We start from the raw sequence: 20786 nt of genomic DNA, 5'->3' as shown, positions 1-20786 counted from the left end.
GCTCTCGTAATGAATAGTGTGTGGCTGCGAGATGATAGGGGAGGAGTAAAAAAAAGAGTTCTTTTGAAGGGCATGACTTGGGTAGACACAATTAGGAGGATGCGTGTAATACCCCTAACCAGTCTCCGTCACCGGATTAAGGTTACAAAGTATTACTGTACAATCTAAAACATTTAAATATTATATCATTCAATATTATAATCACATCATAAATCATTCATACACATCCATATTATCCCTAAATCGAGCCTTGGGGCCGTAAAAATAACTTAGAAATAATTTGGGACCAATTTGAAACAATTTGAAAAGTTTAGGAAAAAGATGCAAAATTTACAAAATAGGGGTCACACGATCGTGTGTCTCACATGGTTGAGACACATGGCCGTGTCTCAGGCAGTGTAACCTTCGAACTAGGGACATACGGTCTGTCCCAGTCTATGTCCTCACCCGTGTGACTCTAGTGTAACCTTCGAACTAGGGACATACGGTCTGTCCCAGTCTACGTTCTCACCCGTGCAACCCCTATTATACATGCCATTATAATCCTTGGCCAAAATACTCAAAAACTACTGAAAAGATTTTTGGATAGTGTGATAGATCTTCGATGAGCTTCCAACCAAATCGAGCTTCTGATAATCTATAAAACAAAGGAAAGAAACTTCATAAGCAACAATGCTTAATAAGCTCGCATCAACATAAACACAACTTACCATTTCCATAATACATATCATAGTTTAAAATAAAATTCAACACCAATGCCACAAGCTTAGAAATGTTTAACCAACATCATCAACTCATAAGTTAGTAAGTTTTTCCATGATATAATGAAATCAACCATATGTACAGCATCATGTAGTTCATATTTCCATTCAATAAGTCTTGATTCAATTTAATTGCATACTTACTTTTCCATTCCTTTTTCATGCCTGTTGAACCATCTAAAATTTCATCGGATACTCAGGAAAGCTCACACGAAGTGTGCCTTTATATATAACCATAACATTTCATTTACATCATTACTCACACGAGCTATGAAATAGGCTTGCTCACACGAGCTGTGGGTCGAAATATATAAAGGTTAGATAAAGGAGTGGAAAATATTTAATTTGTTTTCATCTACAGTGATCCAACATTTGCTGTAACACCCCTCACCCGTATCCAACGTCAGGATAGGGTTCGAGGCGTTACCAGACTTAAACATTCACAACATGCAAAACTGGGCCACAAAATTATCACAAAAAATTAAAACATCTCGAACACATGCATATCGTCCCTTATATAGGTCTTTGAAACTTATAATATACATTGAGGTGGTTCGGGACTAAACCAAGAACTTTGAAAATCTTTGGGCAACTTAACTAAATTTTCTTACTTCGGAGAGTCACACGCTTGTGTGAATTAGGCCGTGTGGTCACACACGTCCATGTGGCTTAGGACACGCCCGTGTCCTGTGCCTATGAAGCTCTATGTCCATTTGGTTATGAACAAGTAAGGGTCACACAGCCAAGGCACATGCCCGTGTGCTTAAGCTGTGTGTCACACACAGTCTAGACACACGCTCGTGTATCTATCCGTGTGGACAATTTCAAGGTTATTTTTCAAGCCAATAGTCACCCTTAATTACCTACATACACTTATACATTTCATAGCAATTGACATGGCATGTTTGAGTAATTATATATATATCTACAATCAAGACACAAGCATGGCATTCTCATAACAACACATAACATATTACCAACCATGCATGGCAAACAAGCATATGCACATCACCAATATCAGACATAACATGAATAGCTAGATTTATAAGTCAGAATCATTAGCTCACTAATGACCAATATATTTGGCCAAATTATAATAACACATGTTATAAAACTAGGTCCCTATACATACCACTCACTTGATAATTCTACCATATTTGTTTATACTCTCAAGGTGTTGGCTTGATAGTGTGATGCTGCCTCCGACGATTTCCAACCCCGAGCTAACCTGATGTCACTAAAAGAAATATAAAGGAGGGGGTAAGTTTTACACTTACTAAGCTCGCATGAAAATAATAAACAATTTACTAACATGCTTTTCATAGTAAAACTATCCCAATTGCACATTTACACATGTTCTGGTTAAGTTGTTTTCTTGAGTCACAGTCACTAAATCATTTATATTTGGAGCTATGGAACTTCAAATTAAGATCTCATAATATAGAATTCTTTTGCTTTCACCATTTCCTTTATGTGAAACTAGGCTCATTAAGCTTTAATTTCATATTTTATTAAGCTTCTAACTCAATTTCCACTATTTTTAGTTCATTTTCAAAGTCGGACCAATGCTGCTGTCCAAATCTGTTTTGGTACAATATAATGATCATTATCATAAGATCATTTCCAACTATCATGAACTTACCATTTCATGGATCCCTTACTCATTTTTCACAATGGAGCTCAATAATAATAATGATAATATTACTTACATTTCTTTTTCCACACGTTACATTTACGACTTACCAACTTGTCCATTCAAGGAACGACTTACGGATTTGAGTACATCATGATTTGAAGCCCGAAGTCTAGCTGAAGCACATAAGTGCTGAACGGAAGCCCGAAGGCTAATTGAAGCACACAAGTGCTAAACGGAAGCCCGAAGGCTAACTGAAGCACACAAGTGCTAAACAGAAGCCTGAAGGCTAACTGAAGCTCATCAGAGGTGAACTGAAACCCCAAAAGGGTTAACTGAAACTCATATGAGTTAATGGAAGCTCATAAGAGCTAAACAGAAAGCAAACACGAGAATTCGCAACAAATGTTGAATCTCGATTTACTTGGCTAATTTACCGTCAATTCATCTTTTTCACTGAACGATCGTACTCATTTCCTGCGTTTCGTTCCTCTGAAATACTCAGTTTAATTTCATAACTTTTGTACATAATTTATTTATTTTCAACAATTAACATACATAAATATTAATCACTATTTATAAAATGATATTGAAATTTAATAATTTAATCGTACGAACTTACCTCGGATCCAGAAATGGAAATTTACCATTCTAGTCCATAACCTTGTATTTTCTTAATTTAAGCCCAAATCTTAATTTCCTTGATTATTAAGCTTGGAAGCTTGGCCAAACCCTAACCATGGCTGCTCTTGGTACATTCTGCTGTAGCAAGAAGAAAGGGACACATTTGGGGTTTAAAATGTCTTTTAATTTATTTTACCCTTAAATGACCAAAATGCCCTTTTTACTATTCTTTCAAAATTTACCCAACCAAGGCCATTTTTGTCCAACAAGTTATACAATGGTTTAATTATCATTTAAGGACCTCCCATGTAAAATTTCATTACTATTAGACACCTCTAACATATAAAACTCAACTTTTGCACTTTTTACAATTTAGTCCTTTTTTACTAAATTGAGTGCCCAAATCTCAAAATTTTCGAACAAAATTTTCACGAAATCATTCTATGAAATCGTAGACCATAAAAATATAATAAAAATAAAATTTTTCTCATCGAATTTGTGGTCCCATAACCACTATTCCGACTAAGCCCAAAATTGAGATGTTACATTTGCCGCGCTCTTTTTCAGATCATTGCCCTTTCCTTATTCAAATAGACATAAGATTGAATAAGTTGTCTAGAAGGAAAGCCTATTTTAAGGCATGGTGGGTGAAGGAGGATTCTTTTGAGTAAAAGGTAAGAAGTTTTTGGCAGTCCACCAAAGACAACATCTTGGAGAAATTGAATAAGTTACAACATGGTTTAGTATGATGGGCGGCCTCGGTTAAATACAAAAGGGTAAGTCAAAAGAAGAATTTAAAGGAAAAATTAGAGGTTCTGATAGAAAGTGAAAGAATTGATGAGAATTTAGTAGAATTAATTGATATAAAAATCCATCTAAAGCTCGAGATTGATAAGGATGAGATGTATTGGGAGATAAGGGCTCGTGCTTATTGGTTGAAGTTGGGAGACAAAAATACAAATTTTTTCCATAGTTACGCCTCACAGAGGGAAATAAGGAATACTATTCAGAGTTTAAGGCATGAAGATGAGAAAAGACTAGTGATGAGGGTGAAATAGAGAACATTGCTTGAAACTATTTTCAAAATCTTTTCTTGTCAAAGGAGTTTGGGAATACTGATCATACCCTTTTTGGAATTAAGAGATGCGTCTCAGAGGAGGTAAATTCAAAGTTAATTGCGAAATATATGAATGAGGAGGTCATGATGGCTTTGAAGGAAATAGGTCAAATAAAGGCGTTTGGAAATGATGGATTTTCGGCTTTTTTTCAACAGTTCTAGCATATTGTGAGGAGTGATGTAGTTGACTTCTGTTTGGGCGTTTTAAAAAAAGGCATGCCTATGGAATCTTTTAAAGTTACTAATATTGTGTTAATTCCTAAAGTTTCTCATCCGACGAACTTAGGGAATTTTAGACCAATTAGTTTATGCAATGTTCTGTATAAAATGGTAATAGAGATGATTGTTAACCAATTTAAACACATATTAGAAGCTTGCATTGATAGCGCTTAAAGAGCCTTTGTGCCAGGTAAACTAATTTCAGATAATGTTCTACTTGCTTATGAGATTTTGCATACTTTTCAACAAAAGAGAATAGAGAAGAAAAGGTTCATAACGCTAAATTTGGATATAAGTAAAGCTTACGATAAAGTTGAATGGTCTTTCCTAAGGGTAATAATGCTACGAATGGGATTTCATACTTCGTGGGTAGAGAATATGATGAAATGCATCTCAACTATCTCATACTCAGTAATCGTGAATGAGAAAGCAGGGGGAATTTTTAAACCAAAATAAGGCTTTGACAAAGGGATCCATTGAGTCCTTTTCTGGTTTTTTATTTTTAGTGAGGATCTCTCGTCACTTATAAGTCTAGCATTGAGGGATGGTTTGATCAAAGGTGCCAAAGTAATAGAGGGGGCCCTCCAATTTCGCATTTACTATTTGCCGATGATTGTATTCTATTTGGTGAAGCAACTGAAGGGGAAGCGAAAATTTTAAAGTCAATTTTGAGGGAATACAAGAGATGTTCTAGGCAATGTGTGAATTATGACAAATTCACTGTTTTTATAGTACAAATACTTCTGAAAGGATTAGACGTGTTGTATCTGACATCCTTGGGGTAAGCAATTTGAATAATATTAAGCAATATCTAGGATTGCCAAATGTGGTAGGGAAAAATTAAAAAAAAGAAGAAGCTTCTTTTTAGATTTTAAAGGATTGCATGAGGCAAAATTGAAGTGTGAGATTTCTATCGCAAAGGGGAAATAAGGTTTTTATAAAAGCAATCTTGCAGGCTATCCCTACTTATTCTTTGGCATGTTTCTTACTCCCAAAGTCCTTTTGTTGCGAATTAGAAAGTATAATGGCTTGATTTTAGTGGCGTAAAAGTCATAAGAGAAGAGGGAGCCATTGGTGTGGATAGGACTGACTATGCGAATTAAAGGAGAATAGACAATTGGGATTTCGTAGTTTGACCAAGTTCAATGTTATTATTAGTAAAATAGGGATGGCACATTATAAATTATCCAAATTCATTATTATCCCGTGTTCTAAAAGCTAAGTATTTCCCGAATACTATTTTTTAAATGCTGAGTTAGGGAATCTAACTTCTTATACCTGGAAGATTGTGTGGGCAGGTAACGGTTTGCTGCATGACGGAATGTGTTGGAGGATAGGAACCAAGGAGAATTTTTCAATTATGGCTGATGCGTGGCTTCCAAGGGCTGCATGTTATAAAGTGTTGTCAAACATTAACAATGACAAGGTCAATATGGTTTCAGACTTAATTGATGCGCAATCAAGAGAATGGAAAATTAAGCTTATTAATTCTACCTTTTCAAGAGATGATGCAGTTAGAATATTAAAAATCCCCTTAGCAGTGGAAGCCCATGATGATATGATGGTTTGGAGAGAGGAGCCTTTAAGGGAGTTTTCCATGCGAAGCGCCAACGAACTATTACATGAAGGTAATTCTAGTCCTAGTTATATATAGACCGAGCTGAAATTTTTTTACAAAAAAAACTATGGAACATTTATATCCTAGCAAAAATTAAAATTTTAATCTGGACAATTTCCTGGAACTTCATCCCTAATCTAGCTAATTTGTGCTTAAAAAGATTGGTGGCGGAGGTAGCGTACCCCAAATGTGGAGGGGTTGTTAAGAACGTTGATCTCATTTTCCGAGAGTGTTATGTAACAATTAGAAGTTTGGGTAAGTTTAAGTCTTGATTGGGCATTGAAAGAAACAGACTTGGATAGTAGGGAGTGGCTTACTTGGGTGTTCAATAGTAGTACTGGTTTGCAATGCCAAATATTTTGCTACTCCTTATAGGCGATTTGGACCGATAGAAATAAATGGTTACATGAAGGGAAGAGGAGCATGGGTTATGGTATTGAGGCATGGGCCATAAGTTATGTAAAGGAAACGGATGAGTGTGAGATTAAAAAACTAACCAGGGAAAGTGTGAATATGGAATGGTGCCCCTCGAATGGGCCAAATATTAAAATGAACTTCGACACGGCATTTGATATGTCACAGGCCAAATCGATTTCAGGGGTGGTGGCAAAAAATGCTTCTAGAGAGATTCTTGTATCTAAAACAGTGGCTCACGAGGAGGTTGCTTCTCCGTTCGTAGTAGAGGCCCACTGTGTCTCCAAGCAGTATTATTGGGGAAACAGATAGGATATGCATCAATAATAATAGAAGGGGATTTGGCATCAATCTTAAAGAAAAGCAATTCAGATCTAGTGGATAGGTCGATTATAAAGGCTTTGATAAGAAACATACATCATAAAAGGTTCTTTCATCATATATTATTTAATCACATTCCAAGATCTGTGAATTTAATGGCACACGAACTTGCCAGGGAAGCTATGAGAGATGGGTTACAGACTTACCTTATTGGAGGACTGCTTGAGCACGACGCATCGAAGGTTGGATCGCGAAAGGGAAGAGAACCAGATTGAAGCTTGACTGTTGGATGCATCTCGGGTTGGGAAAAGAAAGAGGAAACATATGATGGTTTAATGGTTTTTGGAAATTGTTTCCTAGGGACTTGAACCGTCGAAATGAATAATGATCAAACTATGATTTTTTTTTATCTATTTTTCTGTTTTATTTTTGTATCTAGGTTATTTTGTTGGTTGGCTTTGTTTAACCCGTATGGTCAAATTAACTTTTTTGGGCTCCGTTGTATTTTTCATTGTGGGTCTGTCTGTGTGATCTTAAATTGTGTTCACTAATTTTTATGAATAAAATACGAGTATGATAATTTAAAAAAAATCTAAATAATTATAGTAAAATATTTCAAATCATTTTGAATTTCACCTAACTTTTATATCATAAAAATAATAAGAAATTTTTTATTTTTACTTTTACTTTAACATTTTAATTATTTTGAATTTTATACTATAAAATAAGATGAAAAATAAGAAATATTTAATGCGTAATTAATTGAATGTTTTATTCAATATATGTTGGGATAGCCTCTGTTTTTTGGTTGCAAAAAGTTGGTTCCGCTGTGTCCATTGTCTGTGTTGGGACACACACACTACCATGTCTGATTTTATTTGTCATTTTTTACGTCACCCATGGATGTGTCCGTCTCAACGGGTTTCCCCCGTTTATTGTTTCATAGCCCCTCAAACAAACCAAACACAAATACTACATGCTACCGCTTCAATATTATCAACTCGTGTCATAATCTATACTCATGCATCAAATTTATTTCCATCTAATTTGTTTACAATTTATTTAGAAAAATATATCTAATTTCTTCATATTTTTACTTTTTCTAATTTAAATTTTACATTTTGTTTTTTTTGTAATATTTTTTATTTTTAGATATATATTTTTTTTATAATTTATTTTATATTTAAAAAATTATATAATTATATATATTTTACTTTTAAATATTTTTATAAAAAATATATTATGGCATCATTTGTGTCACGTGTCACAATCTAAGAGTATTATATGTCTTATATTTAACACTGTTACAGAAAAATATCAAAACTCTTGACGGAATAAAAATTAGAGTGCTAACTTGGAAAAAAAAAACATAAGTACCAACTTGAGAAAATGTGTCAAGTTCAGTGATCTAAATGAATATTTGAGCTGGATAAATATAATTACATATAAATAAGATTGTATTTTGTACTTTTTCGTAATATGCAATAATCATTTAATTATATGTGTTTGAGGATCAAATTGATTAAATGTATAAGTATTGTTTGAAACTTAGATGATCAAAATAGAAATGGGTTGAAAGATGAGTGATGAATAGTGTAGTTTAATGAAAATATTAGATCCATTTTATGATTTTAACTAGAAAACAGAAATAGAGATGGGATTAATGCGGTTACAACCAAACATTAATGAAAGAGTATAAGTGGAAGTAATCTCTTCTCCTAACCTCCCCATTAATTGCTACCATTACCAACACTTCTTTTATCTTCTCCACAAGTTTCAGAGATTTGAACCCAAAAAGCCATGTTCATGTTCAGTCGAAGCATTTGTTGTGCAAAGTTGAATCAACTTTCAACATTTGAAACCCTCTTCTCTAACCTAAAGGTATTTCATTCTTCTTATTTACTTTAAACCTCTGTTTTCTCAACTCTTCTCTTCTTCTTTTTTTCTTAATATTTTGCAGCTAAGGCCTTATGCTACACCTCTCATTGGTCCATTACAGACTTGTGAATCCAGAATTTACAGGTAACAATGGCAATCCAATCAATAAAACTTGAGAATATTTGGTCAAATTAAGATCATAACTACACCTATAAAGCTGGCTATTTTTAATATATATATATATATATATGGTTGTTGAATGAAGAAATTTATCATTATTTAAGAAATCATAAAATTTACCGATTGAACTTCAATTAATTCTTGGTTTTATTCCTTGATTCTTTTTGCCAAAGTCTTGGTCTCAATTGAATAGAAATATTAATTTATGTTTCACACTAAGTTCACATTTTGTAGTTCATTCTTCCAGGTCCAAAGGAATCAACCATAAAGGAGTAATTAACTTGTACCTAACAAAAGAGGATTGATTAAAATATTATAATATAGATTGTGTTGGATTAACTTACTAAAAGCTTTAAAATAATTTTTCCAATCCTTTAGGTTGATTGATACAACTCTGAATTTTAAATCTAAATCCTAAACCTTAAAGTTAACTTTTTGATTCAGGGTTTAAAATTTAGAGTTTGAAAAAATTATCAAAATTATGTATAAATGATATAGAAAAAAATTATTGAGTACAAAATAACTTGTTTCGTACAATTCTTTAGCTTCATAAAAAATATAAACTATGCTAAAAGAAATATTTTATATTTTTCCTTTAATTATTATTCATAGTAATTTTAAATTATTTTCATTTCTAAATCTTTAAATTAGAAAATATTATTAAACATTTAAGCCTATTTAAACCCACAACCTTAAAGTTGTTGCTACAACACCGGTATTAGTTGAATTAATATTTAATTTTTTTTTTAAAAATTAATTTTTTTAATAAAAATAATCCTTAAAAGCTCATTTTTTAAAAATCAAAACAAATACAAATTTTTGATACATCAAAACAAAAACAAATGAATGCAGTAGTTTTTTTTTTCTTTTTAACATTGAACTTATCTAATGCATAATATACAAACAAATAGAAATCAATGCATGGACAGTCAAAAAGGGAATCTCCTCAGGTAGGTGTGAAACCATGAGAATCATTTTATATATATATATATATATATTTCCTTTTTTTGGTTAAAGAATTCAATGGAAACTTAATCCCACGCACCCTATTTCATATTTCCATTTTATAAATAAAATGCATTTATTTTTCCTCTATAAGCTCTTCAACACTCACTAGTTTCACAGTAAGTAAACAAAACCCAATTTGGTTTTTCCTTCCCATTTTCGTTTCCTTGCCTTTTCCTCAACAAAATTAACATTTCTAATGGGTTCTTTATCTAAACAAGAGCAGGTGGAATGGTAAGATTAACATTGCCTATATACATCGATTTGTTTTTCTTTCTGCTTTTTTTTTTTCTAATGGTTTTGTGTTGTTACAGCAGGGAGAAGGCTGAATATGCGAATGTGAATTGGGATGAACTTGGATTTGCTCTAACTAAGACTGATTATATGTACGTCATGAATTTCACTGAAGAGGAACAAAAGTTCTTCAATGGAACCTTAACTCGCTTTGGCAACATTGAGATGTGCCCTTCATCTGGAATATTAAACTATGGCCAGGTGAGAACTCATTACCGCTATTCTATGTCATCCGGTTCAGATATGGACACCTAACGCTAAAACAAATGGTGGCAACAGGGGTTATTCGAGGGACTAAAGGCGTATAGGAAGGAAGACGAGGGGATTCTGCTCTTCCGACCCCAAGAGAATGCTCTGAGGATGAAGATCGGTGCGGATCGAATGTGCATGCCATCACCAACCGTTGACCAATTCATAGATGCTGTCAAAAAGACTGTGCTGGCTAACAAGAGATGGGTATTCAACTTAAGACTTTACACTCTACCGGAAAATAATTTCTTCTTCTTGCCAAAGATTTTGTTTAGTGAGTAAATAATGTTTATATGATACAGGTACCACCTTATGGGAGAGGATCTTTATACGTTAGGCCTTTGCTTATGGGAACTGGTCGAAATCTGGGAGTGAAACCATCATCAGATTACACATTCTTAGTGTATGCTTCCCCAGTGGGCAATTATCATAAGGTATGCTGCTGTCTTGAAGCTTCATTAAAAGTCAAGCATGTATGGGAGTTAAATAATACTTCATTCTTGAAGGGTGATCTGAACCTGATGGTTGAAGACAATGTCCGTAGAGCTATTCCTGGTGGTACCGGAGGCATTAAAGCTGTCACGAATTACTCGCCCGTAAGAACTGCTTTTGCTGTTTCATTTCTTTTTGGTGCATGATTGTGTTAATGTTGGTTTTGTTGGCTATTTTTTTATTGTGCATGCAGGTTTACAAGCCATTAACTGAAGCAAAAGCTAAAGGGTTCTCAGATCTCTTATTTCTGGATGCATCGACTGGAAGCAACATTGAGGAAGGTTCTGCTTGCAATATCTTCATTCTCAAGGTAAAACTGATGGGGGTGTTGGAGTAGTTTGTAGGGTGGATGGTGAAGGACATGAGAAAAATTGCTAAAAAAGAGAAGCATATTAACAGTCATATGTGTATTCAAATACAGGGAAATGTTATCTCAACTCCAACAACTCATGGGACAATTCTCCCAGGAATCACAAGAAAAAGCATCATGGAAATTGCATCTGATTTTGGATACCAGGTAACTCATCAATAACTATCTATATATATGTGTATTCGCGTGCCTAGTAACCCTGGAGTCCCGATCTCTGGTTGTCAGGTTGAGGAACGAGCTATTCCGATCAAGGAGGTGTTTGATGCTGAAGAAATCTTTTGCACAGGAACAGCTATGGTTGTGAAGTCTGTTGCAAGTATAACCTACCAGGGCAAAAGGTAAGGATAATAATATCTTAGAATTCCTTTATTTGCTCAAATCTGTCAAAAGGATGATTGGCTGCAAATGTTTCAATTAAATACAATTTCATGCTGACTGCGGGGTTGGAGATTACAGTTATCGTTTTAGTTGCTACTTCCATATCAGTTTTTCTTATCGATCATATTAATGTAGGATCGAATACAAACTGGGAGTAGAAACACTGGCTCAGAAATTGCATGCAACACTAACAGGGATTCAAACTGGTCTGATCGAGGACAAGCTGGGATGGACCATGCTCATCGATTGACCTCCTCTTTTATGATGCAATATCTACATTTCGCGCTGGAAGTTGCCATTTTCGTTGCGGTTTTCTTTAGTTTCAATCAAAGGAAATGTTTACTTTCAGGCGCTCTGTGAAAGCCAAAGAATAATAATAGCTTAAAAATTTCCATTGACACAATCCAATCTTAAAGCTTTAATTTGACAGAGGCCCTTTTATATAGACCCCATTTGAGGAAAATATTTTAAGCCTCAACTCTCAAGCACAAATACACAGAGATAGAGAATGAAGACATGGTTGAAACAGAGTATAACAATTTGAACCATCACCAGAAATGACTTTAAAAATTAACAAATTTCTTCTTAACAGCATAAGGAATCAATATCGGTAAATATATAGAGTAAGATGTTAGTTTAATAATAATAATAGATCAGTTTCTAATTTTAAGACTGTTAAGATGAGTTACAAACAAGTCATTCCATGTATCTGTAATTCCCGGTAAGCACCAATGCATGCAATCATCATGTTTCTTTCCTCCAGTTGTGGAAGGATGGGCATCTGCTCTGAACTCGCTCATGCGGGTAATATCTAAGATGTGGAAATTTGATCCCTTGAGAGACTTGTACAGGTGTAGATTCACAAGGCGTGCTTCCACATTTGTACCATTTTTCGTCAATGAGAAGAGTTCTTCCACCTAAAAATGGATCCAAACCTTTTCAAACGTTGATTCCGAGCATAAACAAACCAACGCACGAGTAGTTTCTTCCTCAAAAATAGATGAAAGTAGTTGAACTTATAATAAAATGCAGGTCACACTTTAATTAACCAATTATAATGTTCAGTGTGACTAGAAAATAATAGAGATCATTGAAAGAGACTCACTTCTTTTGGTGATAAAGGCTGTAACCGCTGACATGAACCACCCTGGTCCCAATCACCTCCTTCAAAATGTCTGGGTGATTGTGTACGAAAAAGTTTAATAGCACTTGGTTGCATTGTTTTCTCCACAAACCGTATCTGCTAATCAACAATATAACACATTATGAGTGGGTAAACACACACATACACACATATGTATATGTATATGTATATGTATATGTATATGTATATGTATATGTATATGTATATGTATATGTATATGTATATGTATATGTATATGTATATATATTAATCAGGGATGTTCACATCATAGAAGTATATTATTATTTCCAAATTACTCAGAATGATGATCATAACAAAGGAAAATTAGTAGGTATAACTCTGCCAAAGCTGAGAGTTCTCTAGACAGAAAAGTATGCCTCTACGAGGACAAGGTATAGGAGCATTCAGTCAGTTCAGGCTCGATCCGAGTTTGTCCAGGCAGCAGCAAGCAAATAAGCTTTCTTTTGAAAGCACCCTGTGTGAATCTTATTAAAAAATTAAATTACATTAAACACCGTGTACGATAACATACCGTGTGTTTCAAAACCTTATCAAATCCAACATCGGGAGGAATAGGAGGGATCAAGGGCAGACCCCTTTCAAAGAAAAGCATGGGTGACTTGATTGGGTCAAATTTTGAAGGAGCCCACCACCTACGGAAGAAAAAATCAAAATGGTAATCTAAGTCTGGAATCTCTGATACTACATGGAAACATATGGATTGGAATAACAAGAAATTGTTGTGACCAGGAACCAACATATTCACAAATTACACAACCAGTGCCAAAACGCTTTGAGTATTGTATATATCTTGCTATATAGACATCCAAGCTCAACAACATTTTAGCATGTATTAGGATCCAATTTTGGCATGTTGTTTAACATGACCATAGAATCAAAAAGGAAAACTCAGGACCAACAAACAAGAACTTAAACATATGTTAACATATCATCAACAGTCTATAACATATTAAAATGGAAAATAAAAACTACCAGTGTCCTGCGTTAAAGATGAGTATATCATGGAAGCCTGGAGCCTTTTCCCAAGTGCCTTCCGGAATATCAACATCAACTCTATAACCCTCTTTATATCCAAGGTCTTCCAACTTGCCACCATTACTATTAGCTGACCAACTGCATTAAACAAGGCAGAGTGAACCACATTAATCGCTACCAAGAATAGTACAGTCACTCCAAACTCCAGTCCAGACCGTGGAACAAAAACACAAAGCAAAACACCCTACTAGCTATGGTTAAAAATAAAGGCTTAAAACAAGCTTACCTACCATAGCGTGCCAAAAGATTAGTTCGATGATATGCAATGGTAAGATTATAGTGAAGAAAAGTAAAGCCACGATCAGCTCCAGCCGGACGCCATTTCTTCACATCACCGGCCACACGTCTCAGAGCGCAAAACAAAGAAACAAACATGTTTCTGTTTAGGGAATCACCAACAAACCCTACACTGCTGAATATTGGTTAAGGGCAACTAATAAAAGCGCAACATAATCAAAACAGAGTCCATCATAACTAAAAAGAAAAAGAATAGACAATAGAACCCTAATTGCTTCAATTAGCTTCACAAAAACATACTAACAAACAACTCAATTTTGCTCGTACTTTCTCTAATTTCAAAATCTCGTGAGAGGTGAGAATACCGATATTAGTAACCCTGTAAGTGTGAAGAAACTTGAGAGGATCGAAGGGCGGGAGATGGCAGTTACGAGGTTTCCATCGCCACTTAACGATATCTCGACCGTTTGATTTTTTGTTCAGAATGCAATTCCATCCTTTGAATATTTCCTTGCAGCTACTGTCATATCGATCCAATCTCACATCCGGGTCGTGGATCCACGACCCGTCAGAGTAATCGCATGAAGAGCTGCTCGACGTATAAGGGAAAGATCCGGAGGTGGCATTGGGCTCGATGTTACCGGTGACCATGGTGGGTTTTACTTGATGGAAGTAGGGATGTGTTGGGGAAGAAGAAGAAATGGAGGCTTTTCTAGAAAGAGAGAGAAGGCAAAAGATTGAGATGAAGCATACGAGTGAGAATAAAGGGAAAAGAGATGAGAGCATATTTGCTGTTGCCATGGCGGCAATCGTTAACCTTTGAACACTAAATAAATTTGCTAAGCATTAACTACCTTTTCCTTTTTCTTTTCTGTGATTTTTAGGGCCGAGGCCCAAAACGATGAACTTGGGCAAAATGTGTAGAACACAAATATTTTAAGGAAAAAAAAAACAGAAAATTGGGATGACATAAAAACTCACTTGGAAAACAAAAAAAAAATTGTCTGGAGACTAGAAATAATAATACATGTAGTACACTTCAAAGTGAACCCACTTCCACCATTAAAACTTCAAGCAAAAATGTGAGTTACTCCAAAGGCCTTGTTAATCACAACACTGTTTGCCCTTTGGGTAAAAGGAGGATGCTTTTCAGATCGATGAGCCCGACTTGATTGGTGGAATGTCTCAACTTGATACCATTAATGTAACGACCTTAAGTGGAAAACTTGACAAGCTGGCTTGTATGACCTCTTCGTTGATGCTTGTTCAAACTTGTTTGCAGCGGCTTCATTCTCCTCTAGTTTAGTCTCAACAAAATATCTTATCCACCAAGTTGAACTTCGATATTTGGCCTTCACAAAAATGAAAAAAAATAAACATAGATTTCACAGTATCAGAAAGCTTCTTCAAGTTTAAATCCCACAGGTTTTATTCATTTGCATGGCAAGAAAATTCAGAGCACCCCACAGCATATTTGGCCTCATTGCTTCACTTCAAGCAAATGCTACTGCTAACTTATCTTAGCTCAAGTTGACCTTAGACTCTAGTCAAAATACAAAATGTGATCAATCACACTTACAGGACGACCAAATTTGGATAGCTCTGTAACCTTAGCTCTCTGCTGACCTAGATAACCTGCCCAAGGAATCATACATGCATCAGCAGGAAAGTACAGAACCTGAATTAAGTAACTATGAAACATAAAAGTAGCATGCAAGATTGCAATATTAAAGAACTTAAAAAAAGTCAGGTGCCATTAACTTTATGATATTGATTAGTATAGAAATTAGCAATCTCAGCCCAGTTAGTATTTCATCACATAAAGTAGCTAACGAAAGCTCCATGCCCTAGTCAAATCAGGTTTGAGTTTTGGTTTTCTTTTTAGTACATGCAGACAAATATTGAAAATAAAATATTATTTTATTTCAAACATACAAAACACAATGAGGACATTACCAGAAAATATAATAACACCATCAGATGATACCCTCGCCAGTTCTGGAAGAGTTCTATTAAGGTACCTAGGAGACAAGTAATCCAAGGCATCTGACACAATGACTAGGGAAAAGGATTTTGCACGGTATGGAAGAGGAAACTTGATATCTGCCACACGCACGATGCCTTTATGCACAAGACTTTTGCAACCAGCATCAGCATCATCTAAGTCATATGGCTCCACACCCCAGGCTTGAGTATCATCTTCTTTTAATAACTTAGAGACCACTGAACAAGTATCTGGGCCTACATGCAGTACCTTATGCATGCTGTCACCATAAGCCTTCTTCAGAACAGGTAGTGCTCTCTGAACTTCTAATGTGCATGAAGAACCACCTGCAAATTCATCAAAATGTGCAGTACGAACTTCCTCATCTTTCCTTTTGGGAAATGGACACTCCAACAATTTGGAAAGGCAGAGAATAAATTGAATAGTTGCAACCTTGAATCCTCAAGAGAAAAATTACCATTTCATTCTACCATTTACAAGTGCCAATGAAAGAAATATGCATGTAAAAGTAAATTTACCCTAAAGTGTTATCGAACTGCAGATGATTGATAAAGTTCCAAAATTTAGGAAATCCATTTAGGTGGGCATTTCAATATTGAGACTCCCATTTACAGATCATTTAGTAATATACAACTAGCAGAACACCAAACAGGAAATATTTGGAAACTTTACTGATTCATTCTAAAAGTCATTCTTGCATAACCTACTCATAGACTGCACTGCAGCATCATAGATCAACACCACTTCATACTCGTACCCCAATAATTCAGAAACTTGGGAACTATAATAAGAAGATAATATAAGCATTTACCTTCAACTTTACTTAGTGCCTCTTTTACACTGGTGGATTGCCCTGGAAACCAACAAAAGAAATAATTAACTGAAAACAGAAATAAAAGGAAGCACATAACTACAAGTCATGTAGGAAGACAAGAGCTAGTATTTTTCAATCTCAGTAGCTCAATTAGCCTGATATAGAGATTATTTCATGAACCATAATAACTCAGGTATTGCATCTAAGAAAAAAAAGTTCAAAAAGAGTGCAGAAAAAAGAAACCTGAACCATAATGCAAATAGCCAATCAGAAGAATTGCACCCTGAAATTTCAATAAGCGAGTTGATCATTATTCTTGCATTTTAGGTGCACTTTACAGTATAACTAAAAACATTCTATTAAGAAAGCTGACAGAGATGAAGAACAAGAAAATGAACATGGCAGCGAACCAAAAATACCATTATTGACAGTTCAATTCTAACACAAAGTGACATAAATGAAGAAAACAAAGACGACAAAAAGCAAGATGAAAGTTGAAGCTACCACAACCAAAAGCCCAATAGATAAGAATGGTGATGAACGTGTCTTAGACTGTACTGAGCCAACAAAAGGGATGCTTCCGCCATCAGCAAAGCGCCGAGCAGGATTTACAGGCCTCCTTGACATGGTTATATAACAGTGATAAGACTGCAATGTATTATGGCTTCTGTTGGTGACAAAGAAGTAACTATAAATCTTCAAATATCTTCATAAAAGGAAAAGAAACATTTCAAAACCCTTTAACTTTCAATTTGATATCATGATCTATGAATAAAAAAATCAATTATTTTCATTTATTTCAGTTATTCAATGCTTGATATCAGTGACATTCACAAACTCACTTCATAATTGCAAAAATTGTTCAAGAAGCACCTTATCAAGATTCTTATAAGACATTGTGTAATAGCTTATATATCAAAACCCTTCACCCTTTTTCTAATATCAAATATCAGCAACGGCAGTACTTGTGTTGTAATAAATAATAATATAAAAACTAAATATTAGTAAAAAGAATCACGACTAATAGTTTATTTCATCTTAAAGTTAAGCAAAACAAAGGTGATAACATTTATACTTGATTAGCTTTCGGAAAACTGGCCGTTTTTCATGTATCACAATCTACAAAGATATTACCAATGGAACTTTCATGGATTCTCTGGATCGTAAAAAGAAATTAAAAAAAAAAACGGGGCAGACAGTAGAATTAACATTCCATCTACCAACTTCCTTCTTCTATAAGCAAGTATAATTCATCAACCAACCAAATAATAAAATCCTCAACCCTACAAAACTGCTTTGGCTACACCAACAGTTCCTAAAGATGCTTCATCATGATCACAAAATCCAGTTCAAATTAACAATCAAATAACGATTAACCCCAATGAAATCCAATATCTTTCCATAATCTTCAACACCCAATTATACTTTCTCAATGAAGAAACAAGCACAATTATTGCAACAATCATTTGATAAATTTAACATGAAAAAGAAAAGGATAAAGGATAAGGATAATTCGAAGAATTAAAACAAAGACTTTAATAATAGTGTTGTAATCAAATACAAGCAACGAAGCAATCACAAAGCAGATTTACCTGAAGCAAAAAAAAAAAGATTTGAAGAATTGAAGTGCTACTCTTTTATGGGCTTTACTTAGGGCACGATCCAGATCTGTATCTGGTCTTCACTCCAGTATATTTTATGCACCTTTATTTCAATTTGTTTAATTAATAAAACAGATTGTTTTCTTCTTCTTCTTTTTTAATTACAGAATCTTAGATCCAAAAGTATATAAACACTTGTTCAATCCATTTGGCATTTAAAGGGAAACAGAAGATTCCCTGTCGGAAAATCCGAATAGCCAGCAGGTTTTATTAGTATGTCGGCCTACTTTTTTTTTTTTGAAGAAAAATATAAGTAGGTGTTTTACCCTAATAATATAAAAAATAAATTAATTACTTAATTATGAAAATAGATCAAATACATAGTAATCAGCCGGTGCCGCCTGACTAGTATTTTTTGCCTGGTTACTCTACATTATATCTATTTTTGTAATTAAATAATTAATTTATTTTATTTCGAATAATTTATTATTTTTTATATTATTAGAATAAATAAATAAAAAGTCAAAAAAAGGGTTCTGTCTAGCCAAAAGAAATCATTTCCACTTTTTTTTTTACCTTAATTATGATTGTATCTATGGATAGGGATGGCAATATGGAATGGTGGACAAATTAAAATATAATCAATTCATTTCGATTTCGACTTGATCTTGACTCTTAAAAAAATTTTATCATGTATCCAAACTCAAAATTTAATAGAACATTTGATTTTATCTTAACATGATCTATATTTAATTTAGTTGTTTTATTTTTTATTTTGAAGTAAATAAGATTAATTTTTTTGAGTTTAGATTTAAAACTTAATATGTTCATTTATTGAAAGCAAAAATTTAATATATATATTAGGAGTATTTTTACAAATATCTTGAGATGGAGCGGGATAGATTTACCCTGATCTCGACCTAACCCAACCTGATTATTTTTTTAATGTCACTTTACCTTCTTTGAACTCAATTTTTTTAAAAAAAAATTCTAATCTTAACGAATCGAATCAAATCAAAATGGCCAAAATCAGAATTTTTTACCATCCCCATCTATGGACCATACGTTGGCTTTACCTTGGGCTCAAGTTCGCTTTACCTTTAGATATCATGTCCGAAATTCAGATTTATTTTCATTACTAATAAACTTAGACATATTATTAAAACAGTAGTATTTTTTTTTTGGACAAATCAGTTCATCGTTTACCCCTTCTATGTATCAATAGGACTTCTTTTAAAGGACAAATATATGTAGGGCATACCAATGACAAAAATTGAGAGGATTCGAATCCAATTGGCAATTTAATTCAATTCAAATTTTTTATATTTTAATTTAATTTCGGTTAGAAAATATCATTAAATCACATCAATTCAATTTAATTCCATTTTATTTTATTATTGGATATTGAAATTTTTTAAAAAAAATTGTTTAATTTTCAAAAAAAAATAAATCAATATTTTAAACATATAAATCCGATATAAAAACCCATTTAAAGCACAAAACAAAACTCATTGCTTCAAAATTTTAAATATAGTTTTATTATACTCTTACATATTCTATAATAAAATAAAAGAATAAACATTAAATCTAATTTCAATTTTAGTCTCACGAATTCATTGTTTTTTTATTATTATTGTTAAAACTTTCAAGAATTCAAGTGTTCATCTCTTTTTTACTTGTTATGTACTGTGTTTTTTTTCTATTATTATTGTTGTTAAAATTTTGGTTATCATTATTAATATTTCCAAGTTGAGTTTTTTTTTTTTTAGTCATTACATATTAATGCCTACTTTGATTACTGGTGTAATAATATGAAGAAAATAAAATGAGAAAAAAGCTTATTTATTACGCATGTGTTACAATTGTTAGAAGTAAAATAAAAAATAATTAGTACAAATTTAAACTTGAAATTAGATAAATGAGTAAAAACTCTTTAAAATAAGTGAAAATTTTTCATTCTCTTAGCTAAAAACAAGTCATAGGAGTACCTAAATGTAACCGACTAAATTAGTTTATTGCTAACCCATATACTAAAGCATGTGTAAAAAATAATGTTCCTACCAAACATAGCACAAGAGTTATAAAATACAAATAATTTAACATTTGGTTATGTTTGGTGAAGATTGAGAGTGATTAAATTAGTGTTTAATTATATTTTTAATAAGCATTTATAATTATTGATTTTTGAGATTATTTTTTATATGAATATAGTACTTGATATTTTATGTATAATTGAAAAAAAATTAAAGTTATCAAATAATGTCTAATAAATCTAAAAAATAATTTTATCTAATTAAAGTTGAAAAGTTCAAATCCAAAAATAATTTTATCTAAATAAAGTCCAAAAGCTCAAAGTCCAAAAACAATTAGGAAACC

General features: G+C 33.4%; 3 protein-coding genes and 1 long non-coding RNA gene across 15 annotated transcripts in view; 1 reads left to right on the top strand and 3 right to left on the bottom strand.

Annotated features, from left to right (window-relative positions):
• Positions 1-152: 152 nt before the first annotated feature.
• Positions 153-7287, bottom strand: LOC121229289 (uncharacterized). Of its 2 annotated transcripts, none has more exons than XR_005927021.1 (3): positions 6914-7287; positions 1894-1998; positions 153-637 (listed from the first exon to the last, which is right to left on the bottom strand). It is a non-coding gene; the product is annotated as an uncharacterized lncRNA (long non-coding RNA). The 2 variants fall into 2 exon arrangements; XR_005927022.1 differs by having other exon boundaries at positions 162-637; positions 1901-1998.
• A 1145-nt stretch (positions 7288-8432) lies between these two features.
• LOC107925432 (putative branched-chain-amino-acid aminotransferase 7) overlaps positions 8433-20786 on the top strand; it is a 50051-nt gene continuing 37697 nt past the window's right edge. For 2 of the 8 annotated variants that reach the window (XM_041113132.1, XM_041113126.1), the window contains exon 1: positions 9787-10004. In XM_041113132.1, the coding sequence (XP_040969066.1) occupies positions 9970-10004 (35 nt within the window). In that variant the 5' untranslated portion in view covers positions 9787-9969. Of the gene's footprint in view, positions 8589-8667; positions 8730-9783; positions 10005-10084; positions 10266-10343; positions 10521-10615; positions 10748-10819; positions 10910-10998; positions 11116-11226; positions 11323-11400; positions 11514-11688; positions 11952-20786 lie in introns of those variants that run through there. The other 6 variants (XM_041113112.1, XM_041113107.1, XM_041113120.1 and 3 more) reach the window with 6 other exon arrangements.
• Positions 12087-14813, bottom strand: LOC107925428 (protein trichome birefringence-like 13). The gene is made up of 6 exons (XM_041113096.1): positions 14356-14813; positions 13980-14157; positions 13691-13831; positions 13230-13350; positions 12659-12793; positions 12087-12470 (listed from the first exon to the last, which is right to left on the bottom strand). The coding sequence occupies exons 1-6, from the start codon at positions 14789-14791 to the stop codon at positions 12207-12209; spliced, it is 1275 nt and encodes a 424-aa protein (XP_040969030.1). The 5' UTR covers positions 14792-14813; the 3' UTR covers positions 12087-12206.
• Positions 14950-18716, bottom strand: LOC107925433 (probable pectin methylesterase CGR3). Of its 4 annotated transcripts, none has more exons than XM_016856096.2 (7): positions 18402-18716; positions 17314-17476; positions 17053-17092; positions 16807-16848; positions 15947-16321; positions 15570-15625; positions 14950-15342 (listed from the first exon to the last, which is right to left on the bottom strand). In XM_016856096.2, exons 2-7 carry the CDS (start codon positions 17434-17436, stop codon positions 15190-15192), a joined length of 789 nt encoding a protein of 262 aa, XP_016711585.1. In that variant the 5' UTR covers positions 17437-17476; positions 18402-18716; the 3' UTR covers positions 14950-15189. The 4 variants fall into 4 exon arrangements, with proteins under 4 accessions (XP_016711585.1, XP_016711583.1, XP_016711586.1 ...); XM_016856094.2 differs by having other exon boundaries at positions 17314-17515; positions 18402-18708; XM_016856097.2 differs by having other exon boundaries at positions 17314-17457; positions 18402-18692.

This window comes from Gossypium hirsutum, chromosome A01, assembly GCF_007990345.1.
Source record: "Gossypium hirsutum isolate 1008001.06 chromosome A01, Gossypium_hirsutum_v2.1, whole genome shotgun sequence".
In the NCBI taxonomy this organism is placed as follows: Eukaryota; Viridiplantae; Streptophyta; class Magnoliopsida; order Malvales; family Malvaceae; genus Gossypium; species Gossypium hirsutum.
Note: the sequence above shows the minus strand (reverse complement) of the source record. Positions and strands in the feature narration are given on the sequence as shown.

What these genes read in the sequence shown, in the direction of transcription:
- LOC107925428 (XM_041113096.1), bottom strand. Translation starts at nt 14,791, where the DNA reads ATGGCAACAGCAAATATGCTCTCATCTCTTTTCCCTTTATTCTCACTC. An exon ending in ATCTTTAACGCAGGACACTG is followed by an intron (nt 13,351 to 13,690) that starts GTAGTTTTTATT and finishes TTTCTTCCGTAG; the next exon opens with GTGGTGGGCTCCTTCAAAAT. An exon ending in AGCCTTTATCACCAAAAGAA is followed by an intron (nt 12,471 to 12,658) that starts GTGAGTCTCTTT and finishes ATCCATTTTTAG; the next exon opens with GTGGAAGAACTCTTCTCATT.
- LOC107925433 (XM_016856096.2), bottom strand. Translation starts at nt 17,436, where the DNA reads ATGTCAAGGAGGCCTGTAAATCCTGCTCGGCGCTTTGCTGATGGCGGA. An exon ending in CTATTGGGCTTTTGGTTGTG is followed by an intron (nt 17,093 to 17,313) that starts GTAGCTTCAACT and finishes TTGAAATTTCAG; the next exon opens with GGTGCAATTCTTCTGATTGG. An exon ending in TATCCAAATTTGGTCGTCCT is followed by an intron (nt 15,343 to 15,569) that starts GTAAGTGTGATT and finishes ATTTTTGTGAAG; the next exon opens with GCCAAATATCGAAGTTCAAC.